Genomic DNA, 20,514 nt, shown 5'->3' with positions numbered 1-20,514 from the left:
CGACTATTATTCAAATTTGCGCACCAACCACTAGGGCCAACGATGAAGAAATAGAAGATTTTTATCAGCTGCTGCAGTCTGAAATTGATCGAACATGCAATCAAGATGCATTGATAATTACTGGCGATTGGAATGCAAAAGTTGGAAACAAAGAAGGACCAGTAGTTGGAAAATATGGCCTTGGTGACAGAAACAATGCCAGAGATCAAATCACAGAATTTTGCAAGACCAACGACTTCTTCATTGCAGATACCTTCTTTCACCAACATAAAGGGCAACTATACACATGGACCTCAAAAATCGCCGAAATCAAATTGACTACATCTGTGGAAAGAGACGATGGAAAAGCTCAATATCGTCAGTCAGAACAAGGCCAGGGGCCAACTGTGGAACAGACCATCAATTGCCCTTATGCAAGTTCAAGCTGAAACTGAAGAAAATCAGAGCAAGTCCAAGAAAGCCAAAATATGACCTTGAGTACATCCCACCTGAATTTAGAGACCATCTGAAGAATACATTTGACGCATTGAATGCTAGTGACCGAAGACCAGATGAGTTGTGGAATGACATCAAGGACATCATACATCAGGAAAGCAAGAGGTCACTGGAAGTACAGGAAAGAAAGAAAAGACCAAGATGGATGTCAGAGGAGACTCTGAAACTTGCTCTTGAGCGTCGAGCAGCTAAAGCAAAAGGAAGAATTGATGAAGTAAAAGAACTGAACAGAAGGTTTCAAAGGGCCTCTCAAGAAGACAAAGTATTATAATGACATGTACAAAGAGATAGAGATGGAAAACCAAAAGGGAAGAACACGCTCGGCATTTCTCAAGCTGAAAGAACTGACAAAAAAATTCAGGCCTCAACTTGCAATAGTGAAGGGTTCTATGGGGAAAATATTAAATGATGCAGGAAGCATCAAAAGAAGATGGAAGGAATACACAGAGTCATTATACCAAAAAATTAGCCAATATTCAACCGTTTCAAGAAGTGGCATATGATCAGGAACTGACGGTACTGAAGGAAGAAGTCCAAGCTGCTCTGAAGGCATTGGCGAAAAACAAGGCTTCAGGAATTGATGGAATATCAGTTGAGACGTTTCAACAAACAGATGCAGTGCTGGAGGTGCTCACTCATCTATGCCAAGAAATATGGAAGACAGCTTCCTGGCCAACTGACTGGAAGAGATCCATATTTATGCCTATTCTCAAGAAAGGTGATCCAACCGAATGTGGAAATTATAGAACAATATCATTAATATCACATGCAAGCAAAATTTTGCTGAAGATCATTCAAAAACAGCTGCAGCAGTACATTGACAAGGAACTGCCAGAAATCCAGGCTGGTTTCAGAAGAGGACATGGAACCAGGGATATCATTTCTGATGTCAGATGGATCCTGGCTGAAAGCAGAGAATACCAGAAGGATGTTTACCTGTGTTTTATTGACTATGCAAAGGCATTCGACTATGTGGATCATAACAAACTATGGATAACACTGTGAAGAATGGGAATTCCAGAACACTTAATTGTGCTCATGAGGAACCTTTATATAGATCAAGAGGCAGTTGTTTGGACAGAACAAGGGGATACTGATTGGTTTAAAGTCAGGAAAGATGGGTGTCAGGGTTGTAGTCTCTCACCATACCTATTTCATCTGTATGCTGAGCAAATAATAAAAGAAGCTGGACTATATGAAGAAGAGCAGGGCATCAGTATTGGAGGAAGACTCATTAACAACCTGCATTATGCAGATGACGCAACCTTGCTTGCTGAAGGTGAAGAGGACTTGAAACACTTACTAATGAAAATCAAAGACCACAGCCTTCAGTATGGATTGCGCCTCAACATAAAGAAAACAAAAATCCTCACAACTGGACCAATGAGCAATATCATGATAGACGGAGAAAAGATTGAAGTTGTCAAAGATTTCATTTTACTTGGATCCACAATCAACAGCCATGGAAGCAGCAGTCAAGAAATCAAAAGACGCATTGCATTGGGCAAATCTGCTGCAAAGGACCTCTTTAAAGTGTTGAAGAGCAAAGACGTCACCTTGAAGACTAAGGTGGGCCTGACCCAAGCCATGGTATTTTCAATCGCATCATATGCATGTGAAAGCTGGACGATGAATAAGGAAGACTGAAGAAGAATTAACGCCTTCGAATTGTGGTGTTGGCGAAGAATATTGAATATACTATGTTCTGCCAAAAGAACAAACAAATCTGTCTTAGAAGAAGTACAACCAGAATGCTCCTTGGAGGCAAGGATGGTGAGGGTGTGTCTTACATACTTTGGACATGTTATCAGGAAGGATCAGTCCCTGGAGAAGGACATCATGTTTGGCAGAGTACAGGGTCAGCAGAAAAGAGGAAGACCCTCAATGTGGTGGACCGACACAGTGGCTGCAACAATAAGCCCAAGCATAACAACGATCATAAGGATGGCTCAGGACCGGGCAGTGTTGCGTTTTGTTGTGCATAGTGTCGCTACGAGTCAGAACCGACTCTACAGCACCTAACAACAACAATGCCTATGATATCAATCTTCAAGTGTTCCATTTCATTTTTGACAGCTTCCAATTTTCCTAGATTCATACTTCATACATTCCAAGTTCCGATTAGTAATGGATGTTTGCGGCTGTTTCTTCTCATTTTTAGTCATGTCACATCAGCAAATGATAGTCCCGAAAGCTTACTCCATCTAACTCATTAAGGTCGACTCTACTTTGAGTAGGCAGCTATTCTCCAGTCGTATTCTGAGTAGCTTCCAACCAGAGTGGCTCATCTTCTGGCACTATATCAGACAATGTTTCGCTGCTATTCATAGGTTTTCACTGGCCAATTTTTTTAGACATAGATTGCCAGGTCCTTTTTTCTAGTCTGTCTTAGTATGGAAACTACTGAACCTTGTCTAACATGGGTCACCCTGCCGGTATTTGAAATACTGGTGGCATAACTTCCAGCATCACAGCAACATGCAAGCCACCACAGTACGACAAACTGATAGATGCGTCATGGTTTACTTACATAACACTCTGGAAATACAAAATTATAGAGATGGAGAATCAATTAGTAGTTTCCAGGGTTTAGGGAGAAAGGAGTAAGGAGGGTGTGGCTATAAAAGGGTAACATGAGAGAGCCTGTGGTGATGGAACAGCCTGTATCTTGATTGTTTGGGTAGTTAAACAAAGCTACACATGTGATAAAATTGCATTAAGTTTAACAAACAAATGACTGCATGTATAAATGGTAAAATCTGAATAAGCTCTGTGGATTTTACTCATGTCATTTAGCGGGCTTTGATATTGTATTATAATTATACAAGATGTTAATATTAGGGGAGAATGGGTGAGTGGTACACAGGAGCACTTTGTACATTTCCTTGTAACTTCTTGTGAATCTATAATCATTACAAAATAAAAGTTAAAAAAAAACCTATATAGTGATGCTCATCACCTGTCTGTCAGTTTGACATACTGTGGTGGCTTGTGTGTAGCTGTGATTCTGAAAGCTATGCCACTGGTATTTCAAATACCAACAGGTCAGCCATGGTGGACAAGTTTCAGCAGAGCTCCCCGACTAAGACAGAGTAGGAAGAAAGGTCTGGTGATCTACTTCAGAAAATTAGCCAGTGAAAATCCTATGGATCTATATTGTCTGACACAGAGCTGGAAGATGAGCCCTCCTAGATAGGAAGGCACTCAAAACACATAGTCGCTGCAAGAATGGATTCAAACATACCAACAATTGTGATGATGGTGTAGGACCGAGCAACATTTTGTTCTGTTGCACCTGGGGTCGCCATGAGTCAGAGTTGACCTGACGGCAACTAATGACAACAACAACACCCATACTCAAAAACGAGTCAGAAGTAACACCAGTTTGCACCTGCCTTCCTTTCTCCATATTTCCCTCTACTCCACAGCATGCAGCTCCACTGTTTACTTATGTGCCCTCACTCGCACCTCTGTGTCTTCATTCATGCTCTTTCCTGTCTGAATATCTTCTCTCCTCTCCATTATCCAAGCTCTTCCCATCCCATAAGACCAGCAGAAGTACCCATCCTTCCATATGGGTAAACTCTTAAAGTCCTTGAATTTAAAGACCAGGTCTTATCCTTCTACTCTATCCTCTATAATACCCAACACAGCACTGAGAATGTAGGGGGTACTCAAAATTCCTTGTTGATGGAATAAAGGTGTGTCTGCGTAGAGACCTTTATTCTCACTCTTGTGAGCTATGTGATGAAGAAGAACAGGTACATATGGGGGTGAGAGAGCCATCATGGACACTTCACATATAACCAGTAGGTTATACTTTTAAATATGTTATTTCAAGTTTTTGGTTTTTTTAAATACATCCTAATGAGTTAAGTATAGTAGGTATAATTCAACCCATGTTGCACATAAGGAAACTGAGTTTAGAGTGGTTAAGTGACATCCAAAGTGGCGGAGTTGGTGGCGAGCCAGTTAGTACCCAGGATCCATTCTGAAGCCCTATCATGATGCAAAGTAATGTGTTAAGACTTCATTTTTAACAAGGCAAAGTATTAATTAATTCAGGTGCAAATCTTCCCAAACTTTTGTACTGCCAACACCCTGGGAGAGGCCAAGGACTTATAGAAAGAAGATAAAAAGTAAATGTCTTAAACCAGGGATAAAGGGGTGGGCTATGATCAAAGACTAATTGGAAGAACACAGGAAAAGCTCCAATTCCAAAATGTATCCAGAAGCTAACCATTTCTCTGCAGCTCCACTTCTACCTCCCTAGTACAAGCCTCCATCCACTCTAGATTCTGGCTACTGAGAATACATCAATGAATAAGAAGGTGTTTACGAGGAGTTCACATCCTGGTTGGGGGACATAAATTATACACCAATATGTTCACAAGTCACAATTTAATTGTAGTTACGAGAAGTGCCACAAAGAAAAATAAGTGTGCACTAATGGTATAATGGTATAAGTGGAGGACAAAATCCAGGCCATCAGGGTCAGGGAAGTAACAGTTACCCTGTCATCTGAAGGTCTCTCAGCTTTGCAGGGCAGAAGACCAGGTAGCTAGGAAGATGGGACAGCAGAAACTGCAGGAACCTCAGGTCAGGAGACCCTGGTTTCTTAGTTTCCTAGTGTTACCATATCAAAATACCACAAAGTGGGTGGTCTTAAAGAACAGAAATTTATTTTCTTACACTTCTGGAGGCTAGAAGTTTGAATCTGGGGTGTTAGCAGGGCTATGTTTTCTCTCTCTTTCTTTCTCTCTCTTGTCAGCTCTAGAGAAAGATCCTTCCTTGTCTGTTTCCACTTCAGGCAGCCCCAGGCATGCTATCTATCATCCCCGTGTGTGTGTGTTGTTTCCCTGCCTGCACTTCTCTTTTATACCACTAAGAAGGGATTAGGGATTAGGATCCACTCTATGCCAGTATAACTTCATTAGCTTAATTGATAATATCTGCAAAGAAAAACCCTATTCCCTCAAACAAGATCACATTCACAGGTACAGGGGTTAGGACGCCAACATATTTTGAGGAGGGACACAATTCAATCCATAACATTGGTCTTACTTCCAACTCTGTCACTGTCTATCCACATACAACTTAGCTTATCTGAGCCTTAGTCGACTCAACTGTGAAATTAAGAATAGAATCACTGTTTCTCGTTTATAGAACCCTCAGAGAAATAAAATATAACCCCTTTATTTTCCAGAGAGGGAAATTATTTAATTTAAAAGAATAAAATATTTATTGAGTTTATATTAATTATGTGCTGAATTGATTTGCCCAAGGTTACCATTAGTTAGTGGCACAGTCCAGGTAGAAACCCCGGTTTCCAAAACCCAAGATTCTTTCCAATAGTATTTACAGCCCTTCATATTCTGACCGAGCCCTTCCTATGCAACCTCTCACTATTCTCAGTGCTAGAAGCTCAGCTGCTAAATCCTTTCCAAGTTCCATTGTTACACCAGGCATTCTGAAATTCTGAACCCATACTGAGGTTCACAATCCCCTCTGCTCAGGCTGTTAACTCTTCCCCACCCTAAAGAGGTCAGCTCAGGCAACAACTCCTCTTCTGCCATTCAAGCATCATCAAGTTGGTCTAGAGCAGTGGTTCTTAAAGTCTGCAGATTCCTCAGGATCCCCAAGGCCCTTTCAAGTGGTCCATGAAATCAAAGCCACTCTCATAATAACATAAAGATGTTATTTGTCTTTCACTGTATTGACATCTTCACTGCTGATGCAAAAGTAAAGGTGAGTATAACTGCCGGCACCCTGGTACAAATCCAGGCAGTGGCACCAAACTGTACTAGTTTTTATTCTTTTATTCTTTCCTGCCATGTGCCTTATAAACAATTAAAGTTTATTAATTTTATATTACTTTCATTAAATCCTGATTCTTGGGTACACATGTTCTCAATACTCTGTATGAAGAAATGAGGCATACACTATAAGTACTCCCACAGCATACTCCAGTGCAATAGTTGTCTCAAAAACATTTCTGTGATTGAGCTCTGAGCTGAACTAATGGCTTTCTTTATGAAACACTGTTTTTCACTAGAAAGAATGAATGACAAACCATAGTTATTCAGATTTGAGCATTGCATAGACATTTTCTTGAAAATGAATAAAGTAAGGCTGTCACTTCAAATAAAACAACTGACAGTATTTGTGGCCAATGATAAAATTTGAGCTTGCAAGTAAATAAGATTTTTGATATTGTGTCAACATTTGGAAGATCTGTATAACTTAGTGAGATAATATTTTCCAAATGGCCAATGCATGAGGTTATAAAATCAGGTAAAAGATCCATTCAAAGTTCAAGACAGACAGATCAATGGGTTTTAGTGTAGAAATACAAAAAATTCATTTAAATGGTTTCATATTCCACATTAGAACTAACTTTTCAAAACCTGCTACATTTTGAGTTTTAGTGCAGTATCAAAGAAGAATAAATACCAGAAAAAGAGATGCTTAACTGGTGCCCAAATACTTAAAGCATGGAAGTTATAGTCCTCCATCCCTAAGGGATGAATATATTTGTTTTTGAACAAATGATCCATTAGACTAGACTGTCTCGGCACACTTCCAGGGATACATTTAAAGCAAATAATTCCAGGGCTATTTACAAAGTGTCTGTATGAACCGAGCTCTGATTTTCTTGACACAACTTCACTTTGGGGGCTTGAACCTCACTTATAAAAACTACAGATCCTCTCCCCATCCCCATTTTCCTTCAACTCACCAGAAAATAAAGCAAATACTGCTCTTTCTCTCCCTGCTGTATGTTCCACCAAAATTTGACCATACGTCCTTAATGGGTCCAGTCAAAGAGATGCCTCAACTTCCAGTGCCAGTCAAGATAAAGTAAAGCCGATGATACCCTATGACTCCCACTTATTACAACTAAAATCTCTGTACATAATATAAAAAACAACTACTTGAGAACTTAAAACTAAACAAGTAGAGGCAATGGGAACCTGACCTGAGAGTAGGTTGAATTGTGGAACTATGCAGTGAACACAGACGGTAAAAAAAAAAAAAAAAAAAAACTAGAGGAAATCCCCTATTTCTGTACAGAAGACCGATAAAAGGGGCTCCAGTGTGCTGGAGAGCCTGGAGGAAATCCTTGATTTTCTCCTCTTCTCACTCAGCCTTGCCCCAAAGCCAACCAGCCTTGAACAACAGAAGCAGCAGCAAAGGCAACTAAAGCCTTGAGAGAAGACTGAACTCTCTGGTCAGAGGAACCAGAAATGAGACCCGTGTTGTTCAAAGAGTGTAAGAGGGATCACACTCATTTTTTCTCTTTTCTCTTATCAACTTACCCTGAAGGTGTCAAGCATCACACAGAACTGCATGACAGCATGGGGGACTAAAACCCTGAAAGACACCTGGCTTTTTAGGCTGAGGAACTGAGAAAAGGGGGTCCAGGGAAGTAGATAGTATGGGAAAAATCCAAGAGAGGGGAGAGCTGGAAAAGTAGATCTCTCTAATTCTGTGTATAATTTGACATAAATTACAAGCTCACCCCTAAGCAGCATATATGTGGAAAAGACCCAAAGAAGCAAAGCAATTGCCTGGAGAACTATGATATAAACCACTGCCCAAGATCCAGAGCAATCCCTGAGTGGTGCATGGGAGGAACATTCCCAGACAACATAGCGAAGACTTTGAAAAAGGAACTGAACTTGAAACCACTGCCCATACAAGGCAAGACAGAATTTGTGTTCTAAATCTAATTGAATTGATTGCCTGCTTTAAAAAAATAAGAGAGAGAAATCAAAATGCTCAGTATATGATCCAAATTTACTCAGCATACACAGAACTAGAAAAATTTGACAATTTCTTAAATGAAAAGACAATCAACTGACACCAACCCTAAGATGACCCAGATGTTAGATTTATCAAAGAGTTGAAAGCAGATATTATAACCATTCTCCACATTCTCTTCAGTCTTATAAAATCTCAAGCTAGAAGTCCTAGCCTAGGCAATAAGATAAGAAAAAGAAATGCAGAGGCAGACAAGTTGGAAAGGAAGAAATGAAACTATCTCTATTCACTGATGGTATGATTATTTACAGAGAAAATTCCATGGAATCTACAAAAAGCTCTTAGAACTATTAAGTGAGTTTAGCAAGATCACAAGCTACAAGGTCAATATACAAAAATCAATTGTATTTCTATATACTAGCAATAAATAATTAGAAAATTTTTAAAACAGTACCATTGACAATAGCACCAAAAAAATCAAAATACTGAAGAATAAATCTAGAAGGATCTGTGTGCTAAAAACTATAAAACATTGATGAAAGCAATCAATGAAGACCTAAATAAATGAAAAAATACTCAGAGTTCATGGATTGGAAGACGAAGTGCTGTAAATAACTTAATTCTCCCCCAAATTGATCTATACATTCAATGCAATTACATTTAAAATACTTGCAGAATTTTTGCTGATATCGACAAACTGTTTTCAAAACTTCTGTAGACAAAGAAATTAAAATGGTATAAACAATTTTGAAAAGGACAAAGTTGGAAAACTCACACTACCTGATTACAAGACCTATTATAAAGCTACAATAATCAAGACAGTGTGGTATAGGTTAAAGGACAGACATATGGACCAATGAAAGAGAACAGAGGGTCCAGAGATAGAAGGTCCATAAATATAGTCAATTTATTTTGGACAAAGATTCAAAGGCAATTAAATGGAGAAAAGGTGTTCTTTTCAACAAATAGTGCTGGAATAATCGTCCATATGCAAAAAGGAAAAAAAAAAAAAAGGAACCTCGACCTATACCTCACACCTTATACAAAAATTAACTCACAATGGATCACAGACTTAAGTGTTAAATATAAAACTATGAATACTTTAGAAGAAAACGTAAAAAAAAGTCTTAGACACAACACCAAAAGCATGAACCAGAAAGAAAAATTTGATAAAATGGATTTCACAAAAACTTTTGCTCTGTGAAAGACAGAGAGTGATGAACAGAAGAATGAAAAGGCAAGCCACAGATTGGGTGAAAACATTTGACAAGATTTTCTACCTAGGAAATATAAAGAAAACAAAAAAAACAATTAAAAAAAAAGTAGCCTTCAGATGAAGATTGGACAGGACTACAAAACAAAAAATAACATACGTGAGGAATGTGCTTCTTAGTTCAATCAGATACACGAGACCAAATGGGCAGCTTCTGTCTAGAGGCAGGATGAGAAGGCAGGAAGGAACATGAGCTGATTGAATGGACACAGGGAACCCCGGGGTGAAAAGGGGGAGTATGCTGTCACATTGTGGGGACTGCAAATAATGTCACAAAACAACATGCGTATAAGTTTTTGTATGAGAAATTAACTTGAGCTGTAAACCTTCACCTAAAGCACAATTAAAAAAAAAAAAAAAACGGGCAAAGTTTGGATAGATACTTCACCAAAGAACATACACAGATGGAAAATCAGCACAGGAAACGATGCTCAACATCAGTAGTCACTAGCCAAATGCATATTAAAACCACAATGAGATATTGTGTAACAGTATTGGTATTTTTTTTTTTTATAGAATGTCTAAAAAAATTTTAAGCTGACAATACCAAGTTTTGATGAGGATACACTGCAACTGAACTCATACATTACTGATGGGAATATAAGATGGTACAGCCACTTTGGAAAAGGGTTTGGTAGTTTCTTATAAAGTGAAACATACTAACCATAAACAATATACATATATGTTGCCATCAAGTCGATTCCAACTCATAGTGACAGAGTAAAACTCTTCCACAGAGTTTCCAAGGACTGGCTGGTGGATTTGAACTGCTGACTTTTTGGTTTACAGCTGTAGCTCACCATAGCTCTTAACCACTATGCCACCAGGGCTCCATATGACCCAGCAATCCCATTCCTAGGTATAGAGATTAAAACTTATTTTCACACAAAAATCTGTACATGGATGTTTATAGCAAGTCCAATAGCCAAAAACTGGAGATAACTTCAATGTCCTTCAATTGGTGAATGGATAAATAAAACTGGAGTACATCCATCCAATGGAATACATCTCAGTAATAAAAAGGAATGAACTATTGAACACACAACAACGTGGATGAATTCCAGATGCATTATGCTAAGTAAAAGAAGCCAAACTAAAATATGCAACATATCTTATAATTCCATTTATGTGCCATTCTAAAGATAAAACTATATAGTGATGGAAAACAAATCAATGGCTGCCAGGACTTCAGGGTGGGGGAAGGGTTTGGCACAGACAGCACAAGGGAGATTTTTTTTTTTTTTTTGCAATGATACAACTTTTCTGTATCTTGATTATGGTTGTGGTTAGACAACTTTACGCATTTGTCCATACTCATAGAACTACACTCAAAAGAGTGAATTTTACCATATGTACATTTGAAAAATTAATTTAAAAAATTAAACAGAGAGAAAATACCTCTGCTTTACTTAAGCCTCAGGGCTCCTTGGGTGAGAGACACAATTCATTTACAAATGTGTAAATGCCATAAAAATGCACCTAATATACAACAATAAACAAAACAGATATCCTTCCCCTCAGGTGGTTTAGTTTATTTGGGTACACAGTGTCTGAAGTGTGGGAAAGCAAGAATCAAGATGGTTTGGACAGGATGGCTTCCATCGTTAAATTCAACAAAGCACAACCCCTCCCTGAACCCTTCTGCTCCCTTCACCTGCAACCTTCACTATATTAAACTTCCTGAAAGAGGTGTCCAGCCTCACTATCTCCTCATCCTCTCTACCCATTCACTTCTCTTACCACCACAATCCAGATTCCACTTCCTCACTCTGTGGAAACTGTCCTTGTTGAAGCCACCAAAGTCAAGTAGTCCCTTTTCAGTCCTCATCTTATTTGACTTCCCAACAACTGTTGGCTCTGTTGATCACAAATCCTTCCTGAAATACTCTCTGCCTTTGACCATCAGGACAAAGCCCATGATCTATCAATACCTACATGGTCTAGCCTCTGCTTAACACTCTAGCTTCATCTTTCTTGCTCACTCTCTTAAATACAGCCATGTTATTGTTGTTGTCATTAGTTGCTGAGGAGTCAATTCTGACTCCGGTGACCCCACATGTGGAGAGTAGAACTGCTTCATAAGGTTTTCAAGGCTGTGACCTTTCAGAAGACAAGCCAGGCTTGACTTCCGAGGTGTCTCTGGGTGGGTTCAAACCGCCAGCCTTTCAGCTAGTAGTCAAGCACTTAACTATTCATGCCACCCAGGGACTCCAAATACAGCCATAGGTGCTTGCTTTCATTTCCTCAAAAGCACCATGTACCTTCCCACCACAGGCCCTTTGCACAGATTTTCCTCTTTCTCTGGATTGCTATAATCTCCCTGATCCCAACAGTTTATAGTTTACAAAAGAGCTTTCAAATGTACCTTTTAATTTAATCCCTACAAGAATCTTAGCCAGTTCGGATATCATTAGCCCTGTTTTACAGATGAGGAAAAAGAAGTCGTGAGAAATTAAGGGATCAACTGAATGCCATTCATCTGAATATGGCAGAGCCAATCTAGAGCTTTTGATTAAAAGTTTACACTCCTTCTAATGCAGCTTTGGGAATGATAGCTCCCATATCTTCCTTCCCAAATCCAAAAAGGGAAAAAGAAAGTGATGGCAGCCGGACCTTCACGGACTTTGTTTCTACCCCATCACACTTTATGACAGATTGATGAGAGCACGGGTTAGTCTGGGTCTCTATCTCAGGGGAGAGGACTTGCAGAGAGAGGAAAATATCCAACTTCTGTTTTGACAGTTACACTATCCCAGCAAGAGAGAACAGAAAAAGGAAAAATGTCCTTGGCTGATCTGGAGAGAACCCTGCCAGTAAATCTGGTGGATACGCCAACTTGCCGAAGACGTCCCCGAAGTCCCATTAACACCATGACACCAAACCAGAGAAGCTTTGAATGTTTAGTAACACTGCTGACTTCTTGGCAACTTTTGAAAGCAAGATTGTGTTTCTATTTATCAAGGTGTGGGTGGGATATTCAAAGTTGGAAAGGCATTGGTAAGGGACTGAGAAGTGGGAGGATTCTGCTGCCAAGAACTGGGTTGAATGTCCCTCTGAGTGTGGATCACAAAAGTTTTCCTGCCAAAACTCTTCCCTGTTCAGCTCTTCACCTCTGGACTGGCTCTGGAGTCCCAGATTCATGTTATCCTTCCAGATAAAGAAACTGAGGAATATTTTTTAGGAGTCCCTGGGTGGTGCAAATGGTTAACATGCTCAACTGCTAATTGAAAAGTTGGAGGTTAGAGTCTACCCAGAGGCACCTCAGAAGAAAGCCTGGTGATCTACTGCTGAAAAATCAGCCATCGACAACTGTATGGAACACAGTTCGACTCTGACACGCATGGGATTGTCATGAGTTGGAATCCACTTGACTAGTTGTTTATCAGAGAAGAGGATGAAATGTGCTCTTCATAGCTACAGTCCGGACCCACTGTCCAAGCTGAGTGGAAGCTTAGAGAGCAACAGCATAAAACAGTGGGAAGTACAGAAGCTCAGCAATGTTCCTGCAGGATTTCTACTTTAAGATATACCATGTGATACAAGAAAGGCAAAAAGCATTTGTGCCAAGGTCAGAAGCATTCATACTTGGTCCCTGAACAGGTGGAGGATTCTGATTTAATAGGAAATCTAACACCCATTCCTATGGAATAGAAAAATGCCCTGGACAGCTCTTCTGATCTACCTAGGGCTGAGGAACACCACACAGTAAAAAATACAGGCTGCTTCTGACATAAAATGATGTATTCATGCTGGGTAGGAGAAATAACGAAAGGCTTACCTTCACACAGAAAAAGACAGAGAATTTTCAGCTTCTTTCAAAGAAGGGACCAAGTAAGTAATTGTCTATAGTTCTGCAGTAACTCTGAAATCTTCTATTAACAATTGCTTTAATTGCTCCAGAGTAGGTAGAAATATCTCAAGGAACATCATAAAATGCTTCAAAATAAATTGAATTTTAGTTTAAATTAAGTTTAACACTAATTAGCTACTTTAATTTAGCTCTAATGTGGTGCTTTTCAAAGTAGGCAGGGAATACAAATGAAAGGAGCAAAGGTGTTGAAAAGTGCAGGGTATCTCAGATCTAACTCCTAAATTTGGCTCCGCACCAGCTCAGCAATCTGGAACAATTACTTTCCTACCCTGAAGCTGTTGACTCTCCCTCCAAGCAATGTAGCACTCCCACAGTTTGTTATCTAAGAGGCCAGGGTGATTAAATGGAAAGGGAAAAGGAATTCTCCCCAGGATCAACATCTGAACAGCAGAAATACGGCTGCCTTCACACTAAAACAATTCTCCATGGATCCTATTATTCTATTTTTTTCAGATGATGGAAAATCTAATTCCAGGGAAATGTTAATAGCTTCATTATGTGAACACAGGGCTAATAAATTATACTGCTAAAGAGTTTCGGGGCTAAGCTACAAAGGTATTTTTGGAATAATATCTAATCTCTTGGTGTAAATCCATGGTTGTCAAGGGTTTGGCAGTGTAAGCCAACCCCCCACAAAATAAAGAACCAAAGGGCTGAGCCTAAAAAGGATTCACTTGGGATACACCTAGGACTTAGGCTTGGTGAGTCAACTCAATATGGAGTGGGCAATGGTATAGATTAAGAGAGGGGGAAAACTCAACAGGTGCTTAAAACCATGTTGGGAGCAAAATATACAAGGGTTCAAAAAATTCTGGTAAACCATGGAGGCAGGGTTACAGGAGTCTAGACTGCTGCCAATAGGGTCGGCCTAAGGAAAGAACCTCTTGATAATGTCAGAGAAGTAAGAATAAATAATTTCCCTTCTGGCAGACGATGAAGAGGTTTGGAAGAATAGGCAGTTACCTCAGGCCAACCCAGCAGATGAGAGAAAGGCACATCCCTCAAACCCTTCACAGGTTAGTGGAAAGAAGGCAGCACCTAACATGTACAAATCGGTTCACTAACCTAAACCACTGCTGCCAAGTAGACTCCGAGTCATGATGGTTCCATGTACATATGTGTCAGAGCAGAACTCTGCTCCACAGGGCTTTCAATGGCTGGTGTTTTAGAAATTGATCACCAGCCTTTCTTCTGAGGCATCTCTGGTTGGACTTGAACCTCCAACCTTTCAGTTAACAGCTGAGCACGCTAACGATTTGCACCACCCAGGAACTGAGCCACCAGGGCTCCCATTTATCCATAAAAGGTCTTTATTCCACGTGGTACCCACGTTCCCTATTGGAACTTTTTTCAGGTCTTTCACATTGCCCTAAAAACATCTCCAACTGGCTCTGCAACTGAGGGTGATGGGCCATCACCCCACATTAAGCCTAGACCACCCTATTCCCACTACCATATGAACTCAGTTGTGACAGTGCCATTGCTTTGGAAAAGTGACGATCCTCAAAATGTTCCTGCAACTCTGGCATCTGTCCCAGAGCACGATCCCTTTTACATTTTCATGCCCAAAACCATCCTGATCCTTATATTCCACCCTGTACCTCCAGGACTAAACTATAATAATCACCAGAGAAATGTTAACTATGATAAGTTATTTTATTTCATTTTTCTTCAGGACATTTTCTTTCCTTTAAGAAAACTCCTTATACAGTTCCATGTTGTCAACAATAACAATAATAGTTCACATTTGAGTGCTTACTCTGTCAAGCACTATGCTAAGGGCTTTACATATTTACATTTCTGACATATTTAATCACACTGCATCAGCCCTATGAGGTAGATGCTACAAGCGTCCTCATATTACAGAAAGAGGAAAATGAGGCAGTGTGCCAACATTGATCCTGTCCTGTTCCCTCACTTTATGAAGAATCCCCCCATCAAATAGTAAAGCCTCGGGAATCCAAAGTTTATGAGCAGTGGTTTTTAACTGCTGGGAGAGAGGAAGAGAAAGAGAAAGCGGAGAACAATACTCCTTGGTCTGGGCTTTTGAAAGAGCATTCTCGACTCCTTTGGTCACAAAATCCATGTAAGATGTAGCTATTCTATTATTTTGCTGTGGCACCAGGTACAGCCAGTTCTTACCCTATTATCTTCCTGGATCTCCCAGTCACTGGAGAAAGTCATCAGCTGCTGCCCCTGAGAACAGTTTGAAAACTGGAAAAGGCTGGAAAACATCCTTCTGTTCTCTTGAGTGTCTGGAAAGATGGCATCTTGAAAATTGACCCCATGAGGCAAGAGGTTATAATTTTCATCCATCCTAATGAAGAGACAAACAAAAAGCAGAGATGTAAACTGGACACCCATGGGTATATGGGTTCAATCAAGAGTCACAGAAGACTGTTAGAGTCTTGCCAATTACAAGACAATCTTGCATGGTTCTCAGTAGAGAAGCTAGTACATCTAATTGACTGCCTCACACTATAGGTCTCTGTTCTTAAGGTTTTCAAAAAGAAGAGTTTGGGTGAAGTAGAGGAAAGTGTCTGTGTGTACATATGTGTGTGTGTGCATGCATGAGTGTGTGTGTTTGTCTGTATTATCTCCCAGGTCTCCCAAGGGACTGTCTTTCTCATAAAAAGATTGTATCTTGGTAAAAGGATGATCCATTGTAATGACATGGGTTCAAGTACTTCAGAACACTTATCTCCTGTACAATATGAAACCAATTTCTTAAATCCTCTAAGCCGCAATATTCCAATCTGTAAGAAGAGGATTATAATAGTATCTACTTCTTGGTGGTGTTCTAAGGATTGCATTAGAAAAGGTATGTAAATAAGTCAAGTCCTTGACACGGAGTGAGAGCAGTATAAATATTAGTTAACATTTTTACAGAACTTTAGTCTACATAGCTGGTTATAAAGAAATCATGAAAGGGAGAAGAAAGATGGGAGTTACACTCCAGCTCAAAGGGGGCATGGAGGGCTCACAGTGAGTCTCCACCACCACTTTCCCGCGTGACACTGACCAGAGCCTGTTCTCATCCCAGCGGGCCCCAGAATAACAGGGCAGGAATGATTTGTATGCAGTTGCTAACACACTTCAGGGTTAAGACAGCCCTGTGAAATGGAAATCTGTCAGGCTACTGTCTGACTCTGTATTTCTACCCTCGCTCTTTGTAAATATGTCAGAGCAAAAGATGAAAGAGTTGGCTGCACACCCTAGAGACACTGGACAAAATTGTTTTTCATGATAAAATCGGAATAAAATAATGTCTGCTCAAACACTTGGAGACTTTTTTCCTTTGGAAAAGGACGTTTCGTTGTTGAATATTTTTATAGCCAGGTTCTCAGCATTTTTCCTAAATAAAAACATGAAGAACCTGAGTTAAGATTCTCTGTATCAAGAAGGGTACCATCTCAGTCCTTGCTGACATTGTTTAGAAACTACACTTGCCTGACAATTAAATTTTTTTTACTTAATTTAGCTAAACCATGCAAGCCAACACAAAGCACAGCATGTATTCTAAACTTAGATTTTCTGGCTTGAATATGGAAAACATGTGTTGCCAGGAGCTTATGAACACCCCCCTGTGGAACTTAACTGTTTTCTTTTTCAGAGTCACCAGAAATCTCAAGAGCTAAAAGTGAATCTGCAGACCTAGGTCACAGCCTTTCCAAATACCATTATTCTGCTACTTCCTGGAATGGGGAGACTGGAACTATTTTCAATCACACCAACATTGGTTTAATTCATTCACTATCTTGATATGTATGTTAAGATTCCATTTTGTTATTCTGTATCACTCTCCCAATTCAACTGGAGACAGCCAATGAACCTAGGGTTCCACCTGCTGTTCTGTTTCAAACTTCAGTAGAACCCGCTGACTGAATTCTTATGCACATAAATTTCATCTGGAGGGCAGGCAACTTGCATTGAACTTCACCAGATCCCAGTGGTCTAGAATCAGCCTGATTCACCTTTATGCTCTTCACAGTGCTGTGAGCTAGAATCTTATACCCAGCCAAAAAAAAAAAAAAAAAAACCATTGCCGTGGAGTTGATTCTGACTCATAGTGACCCTATAGGACAGAGCAGAGCTGCCCTGTAGGGTTTCCAAGGAGTGGCTGGTGGATTCAAACTACTGATCTTTTGGAGAGCAGCCAAGCTCTTACCTACCCTGCCACCAAGCCTCCTGTAAACCTTTGCTACTTTGAATAACCTGGCATTGGGATCTGTTGGCAGCTGATATGAGACAGTGAAAGAAGAAGACAGCCGGCCTGCATTCCATACCATTCACATTTTGGCATTTAAGTGGGCGGACAGAGGAGAAAGGGAACTCGTGTTTGTTATGCACCTACCCTGCAGCAGGCGCTTTGAATGGGTTATTGTATTTCAGTCTCAAGCAACCTTGTTTCTCACATTACAAAGGTGAAGATGTTGAGGCTCTTGAGAATGTAAGTAACTTGTTCAAAATTACAGTTCGGAAGGGCAGAGCCAGGACTCCACCAACAGTCTGACTTCAAAGATTTCTTTTTTCTCACCAGCCCAAGCTGCTCCCACTGAAGCTAGTTGAAAAAAGATGAGTCAAGTGGATTGTTGGAAACCACATCGAGCTTTTGCCGGAAACACTCTTCTGTGTTCTAAGCTCAGATACCATCTCTGTTTTTTTAAAGTCAGCCCTTAGCCAGAGATCCTGAGGATCTTTGCAGAGACTTCGGAGAGAGAATAAAGAATAGTAAGAGGCGGCGTCTAAGGATTATTCTAATTTGGCACAGGCAATATTCCATGGGAGTTCCTCGCCTGGCCGCAGATAACGGTGACCTGGGGGGGGGGGTCATGCAAATAGGTAGTGGTGGCAGAAGGTGTCGGGCTCACCTGAGGAAGAAGAAATAGGAGTAATCCTGAACCACGGTGTGGGAATGGCAGGAGAAGTAGCCCAGGCCCGTGAGGTTGAGCCTGGAGCCCGCGGGCACCTCCAGCATGCTGCCCCACGCCTGGTCGCACAGCATCTCGATCTCGGCCGAGTAGAAGAGCCCCCCCTCGCTGGCCTCGTACTGCCACGGCAGGTAGTTGTACATGCTGTACACCTCCTGGTGCAGCGCCAGCACTTTGGCGTACACAATGATCTCGGCCAGCTCTGCACGGCAGCCCTCGCTCAGGGGTCTCCACTCGGAGGGCAGCTGGCAGCCGCGGCTCGGGCCCAAGCGGCCCGCGAGCCAGAGCGTGGCGAGGAGCAGCTGGTGCAGCATGCCGGCGGCGGGACCGGACGGCATGCCCGTCGCGCGCCCAAAGTCCGCGCTGGGCCCCGGGCGCACTAGCCTGGGCGCATGATGGGGACTCCCGGAGCGGGTGCAGCCGAGCCGAGGCGCGCGGCTGCGAGTGGCAAGGGGCGTCGGGGAGCCCGGAGCGCCAGCCCGGGTCTACAGCGCCGACCTGCCGACCCAACAAGGACAGCTCTCGGCGCCAGGGTCTTCTCGCCGCTCCCGGGAGCTCGGCGCGCGGCTTTCTCGCCCGCGAGGCTGACCATGCCCGGCCCTTGCTGACGACGTTTTAAAAGGGTCGCGGGGACCAGCGGCCGCCCGCCTCCCGGTCGCCCCCCCCCCGCCAGCCCCCCTTACTGGGGCGGGTGCGGCGGCAGAAGGGGGCGGGGAATCGTCCCGGTCCGCCCGCGGTGGCAGCTCCCGGTCGGGGATGGGGCGGGGACTGGGGGTGCGCGGTGGACCGGGAGAAGGGGCTCGCGGTGGGCTGCAACCGGACTTTGCGTTTGGGGGTGCGGCTGCCACTGCGAAACTAAGTGGTGTGCTTAGGGCAGTGGCGCGGGGAGGAAGGCATTACTGAGGGGCAGAAGTCTAGCCCTTTCCTAGCTCCCCCCTCCCATGGTCTGAGCCAAAGCTTTTGAGGCACAAAGAATTGTTCCTAACGCATGGCATCCTTGAAACGATGGCTCTGCATCTGCATGATTGTATGAGTTTTTGCATTTTCTACGTAATTCATTAAGGAGCCCTGGTTGCACAGCGGTTAAGCCCTTGGCTGCTAAAGCCCACCAGCTGCTCTGCGGGAGAAAGATGTGGCAGTCTGCTTCCATAACTATTTGCAGCCTTGGAAACCCTATGGGGCAGTTCTGGTCTGTCCTACAGGGTCGCTATGAGTCAGAATCGACTTCACCGCAGTCTTTTTGTTTTTTAAATGTAGTTCATTTAGAATGAAAATATATAGAAATGAAACCTGATTTTACCTTCCCAGAGGAAGGATAACTAGGAAAGGAAATGCGGTCGGATAGCCTTTTTTGGATCTCTTTCTCTCTCGGATTTTTTTTTTTAATTTAATAAAGGTTTTAGAGAAGACTTGATAAAAAAAAATATTTGAAAACGAATTTTGCCCTGATTTTCCTAAAGTTTGGTAATTTACCTAGTCTCTATTTCCAGATATCTGAACACTCTCCACCTGAAAAAATAAATGAAGAAATAAATTCCAAACAGCTTTTCACAAGTCAGTGAGTAAACTTGAGGAGACTCCTGCCTTTATCTCTAAATTGCCTTTATTGTTCTAGCGTAGTCAGAAGAAGGAGAAAAAAAGAGGACATGTTTGTTGTTTATATTTTATTATATATTTATAAAAGATTTATACACACACACACACACACACAACCCGTTGCCATCAAATCAATTCCGACTCATAGTGACCCTATAGGACAGAGTAGAACTGCCCGGTAGAGTTTCCAAGGAGCGACTGGTGGATTCGAACTGCTGACCTTTTGGTTAGCAGCCATAGCTCTTAACTGAATGCCACCAGGGTTTCCTTTACACACAAAAGTACCTTAAAATGGAAGGTTTTTTGTTCAGCAAGTATCTTATTAGTTCAGGTTTCTGCAAGTTTGAGCCTAGGATCCCACTTAAATTCTTCTGTGTACCAGAGGGAGAAAAGTTCCTGCGGAAATCTTGAAAGAAGGGGTGAGAAGGGGCGAGGACAGAGAAGCCGGAAAGAAGATTCAAAGGTTGGACCTTGCAAGATGTGACTAACCCTTACCTCCCCACGACTTCCCGAGTCTTTTTCCTGTGATCCATTAATCTTCTGTTAGGGTGATTAAATTTGTGAATGCTTACTGTGAGCGACAT

The 20,514-nt window shown here is 41.6% G+C and overlaps 1 protein-coding gene across 1 annotated transcript in view; it reads right to left on the bottom strand.

Moving 5' to 3' along the window:
* CCDC3 (coiled-coil domain containing 3) overlaps positions 1–18,987 on the bottom strand; it is a 114,808-nt gene extending 95,821 nt beyond the window's left edge. The window contains exons 1-2 of the mRNA XM_049881990.1: positions 18,275–18,987; positions 15,546–15,720 (exon numbers count right to left, since the gene is read on the bottom strand). Coding sequence (XP_049737947.1) covers positions 15,546–15,720; positions 18,275–18,672 — 573 coding nt within the window. The 5' untranslated portion in view covers positions 18,673–18,987. The remainder of the gene's footprint in view (positions 1–15,545; positions 15,721–18,274) is intronic.
* Positions 18,988–20,514: the final 1,527 nt, after the last annotated feature.

This window comes from Elephas maximus, chromosome 4 (assembly GCF_024166365.1).
Source record: "Elephas maximus indicus isolate mEleMax1 chromosome 4, mEleMax1 primary haplotype, whole genome shotgun sequence".
In the NCBI taxonomy this organism is placed as follows: domain Eukaryota; kingdom Metazoa; phylum Chordata; class Mammalia; order Proboscidea; family Elephantidae; genus Elephas; species Elephas maximus.
This window is presented reverse-complemented; position numbering and strand designations above follow the sequence as displayed.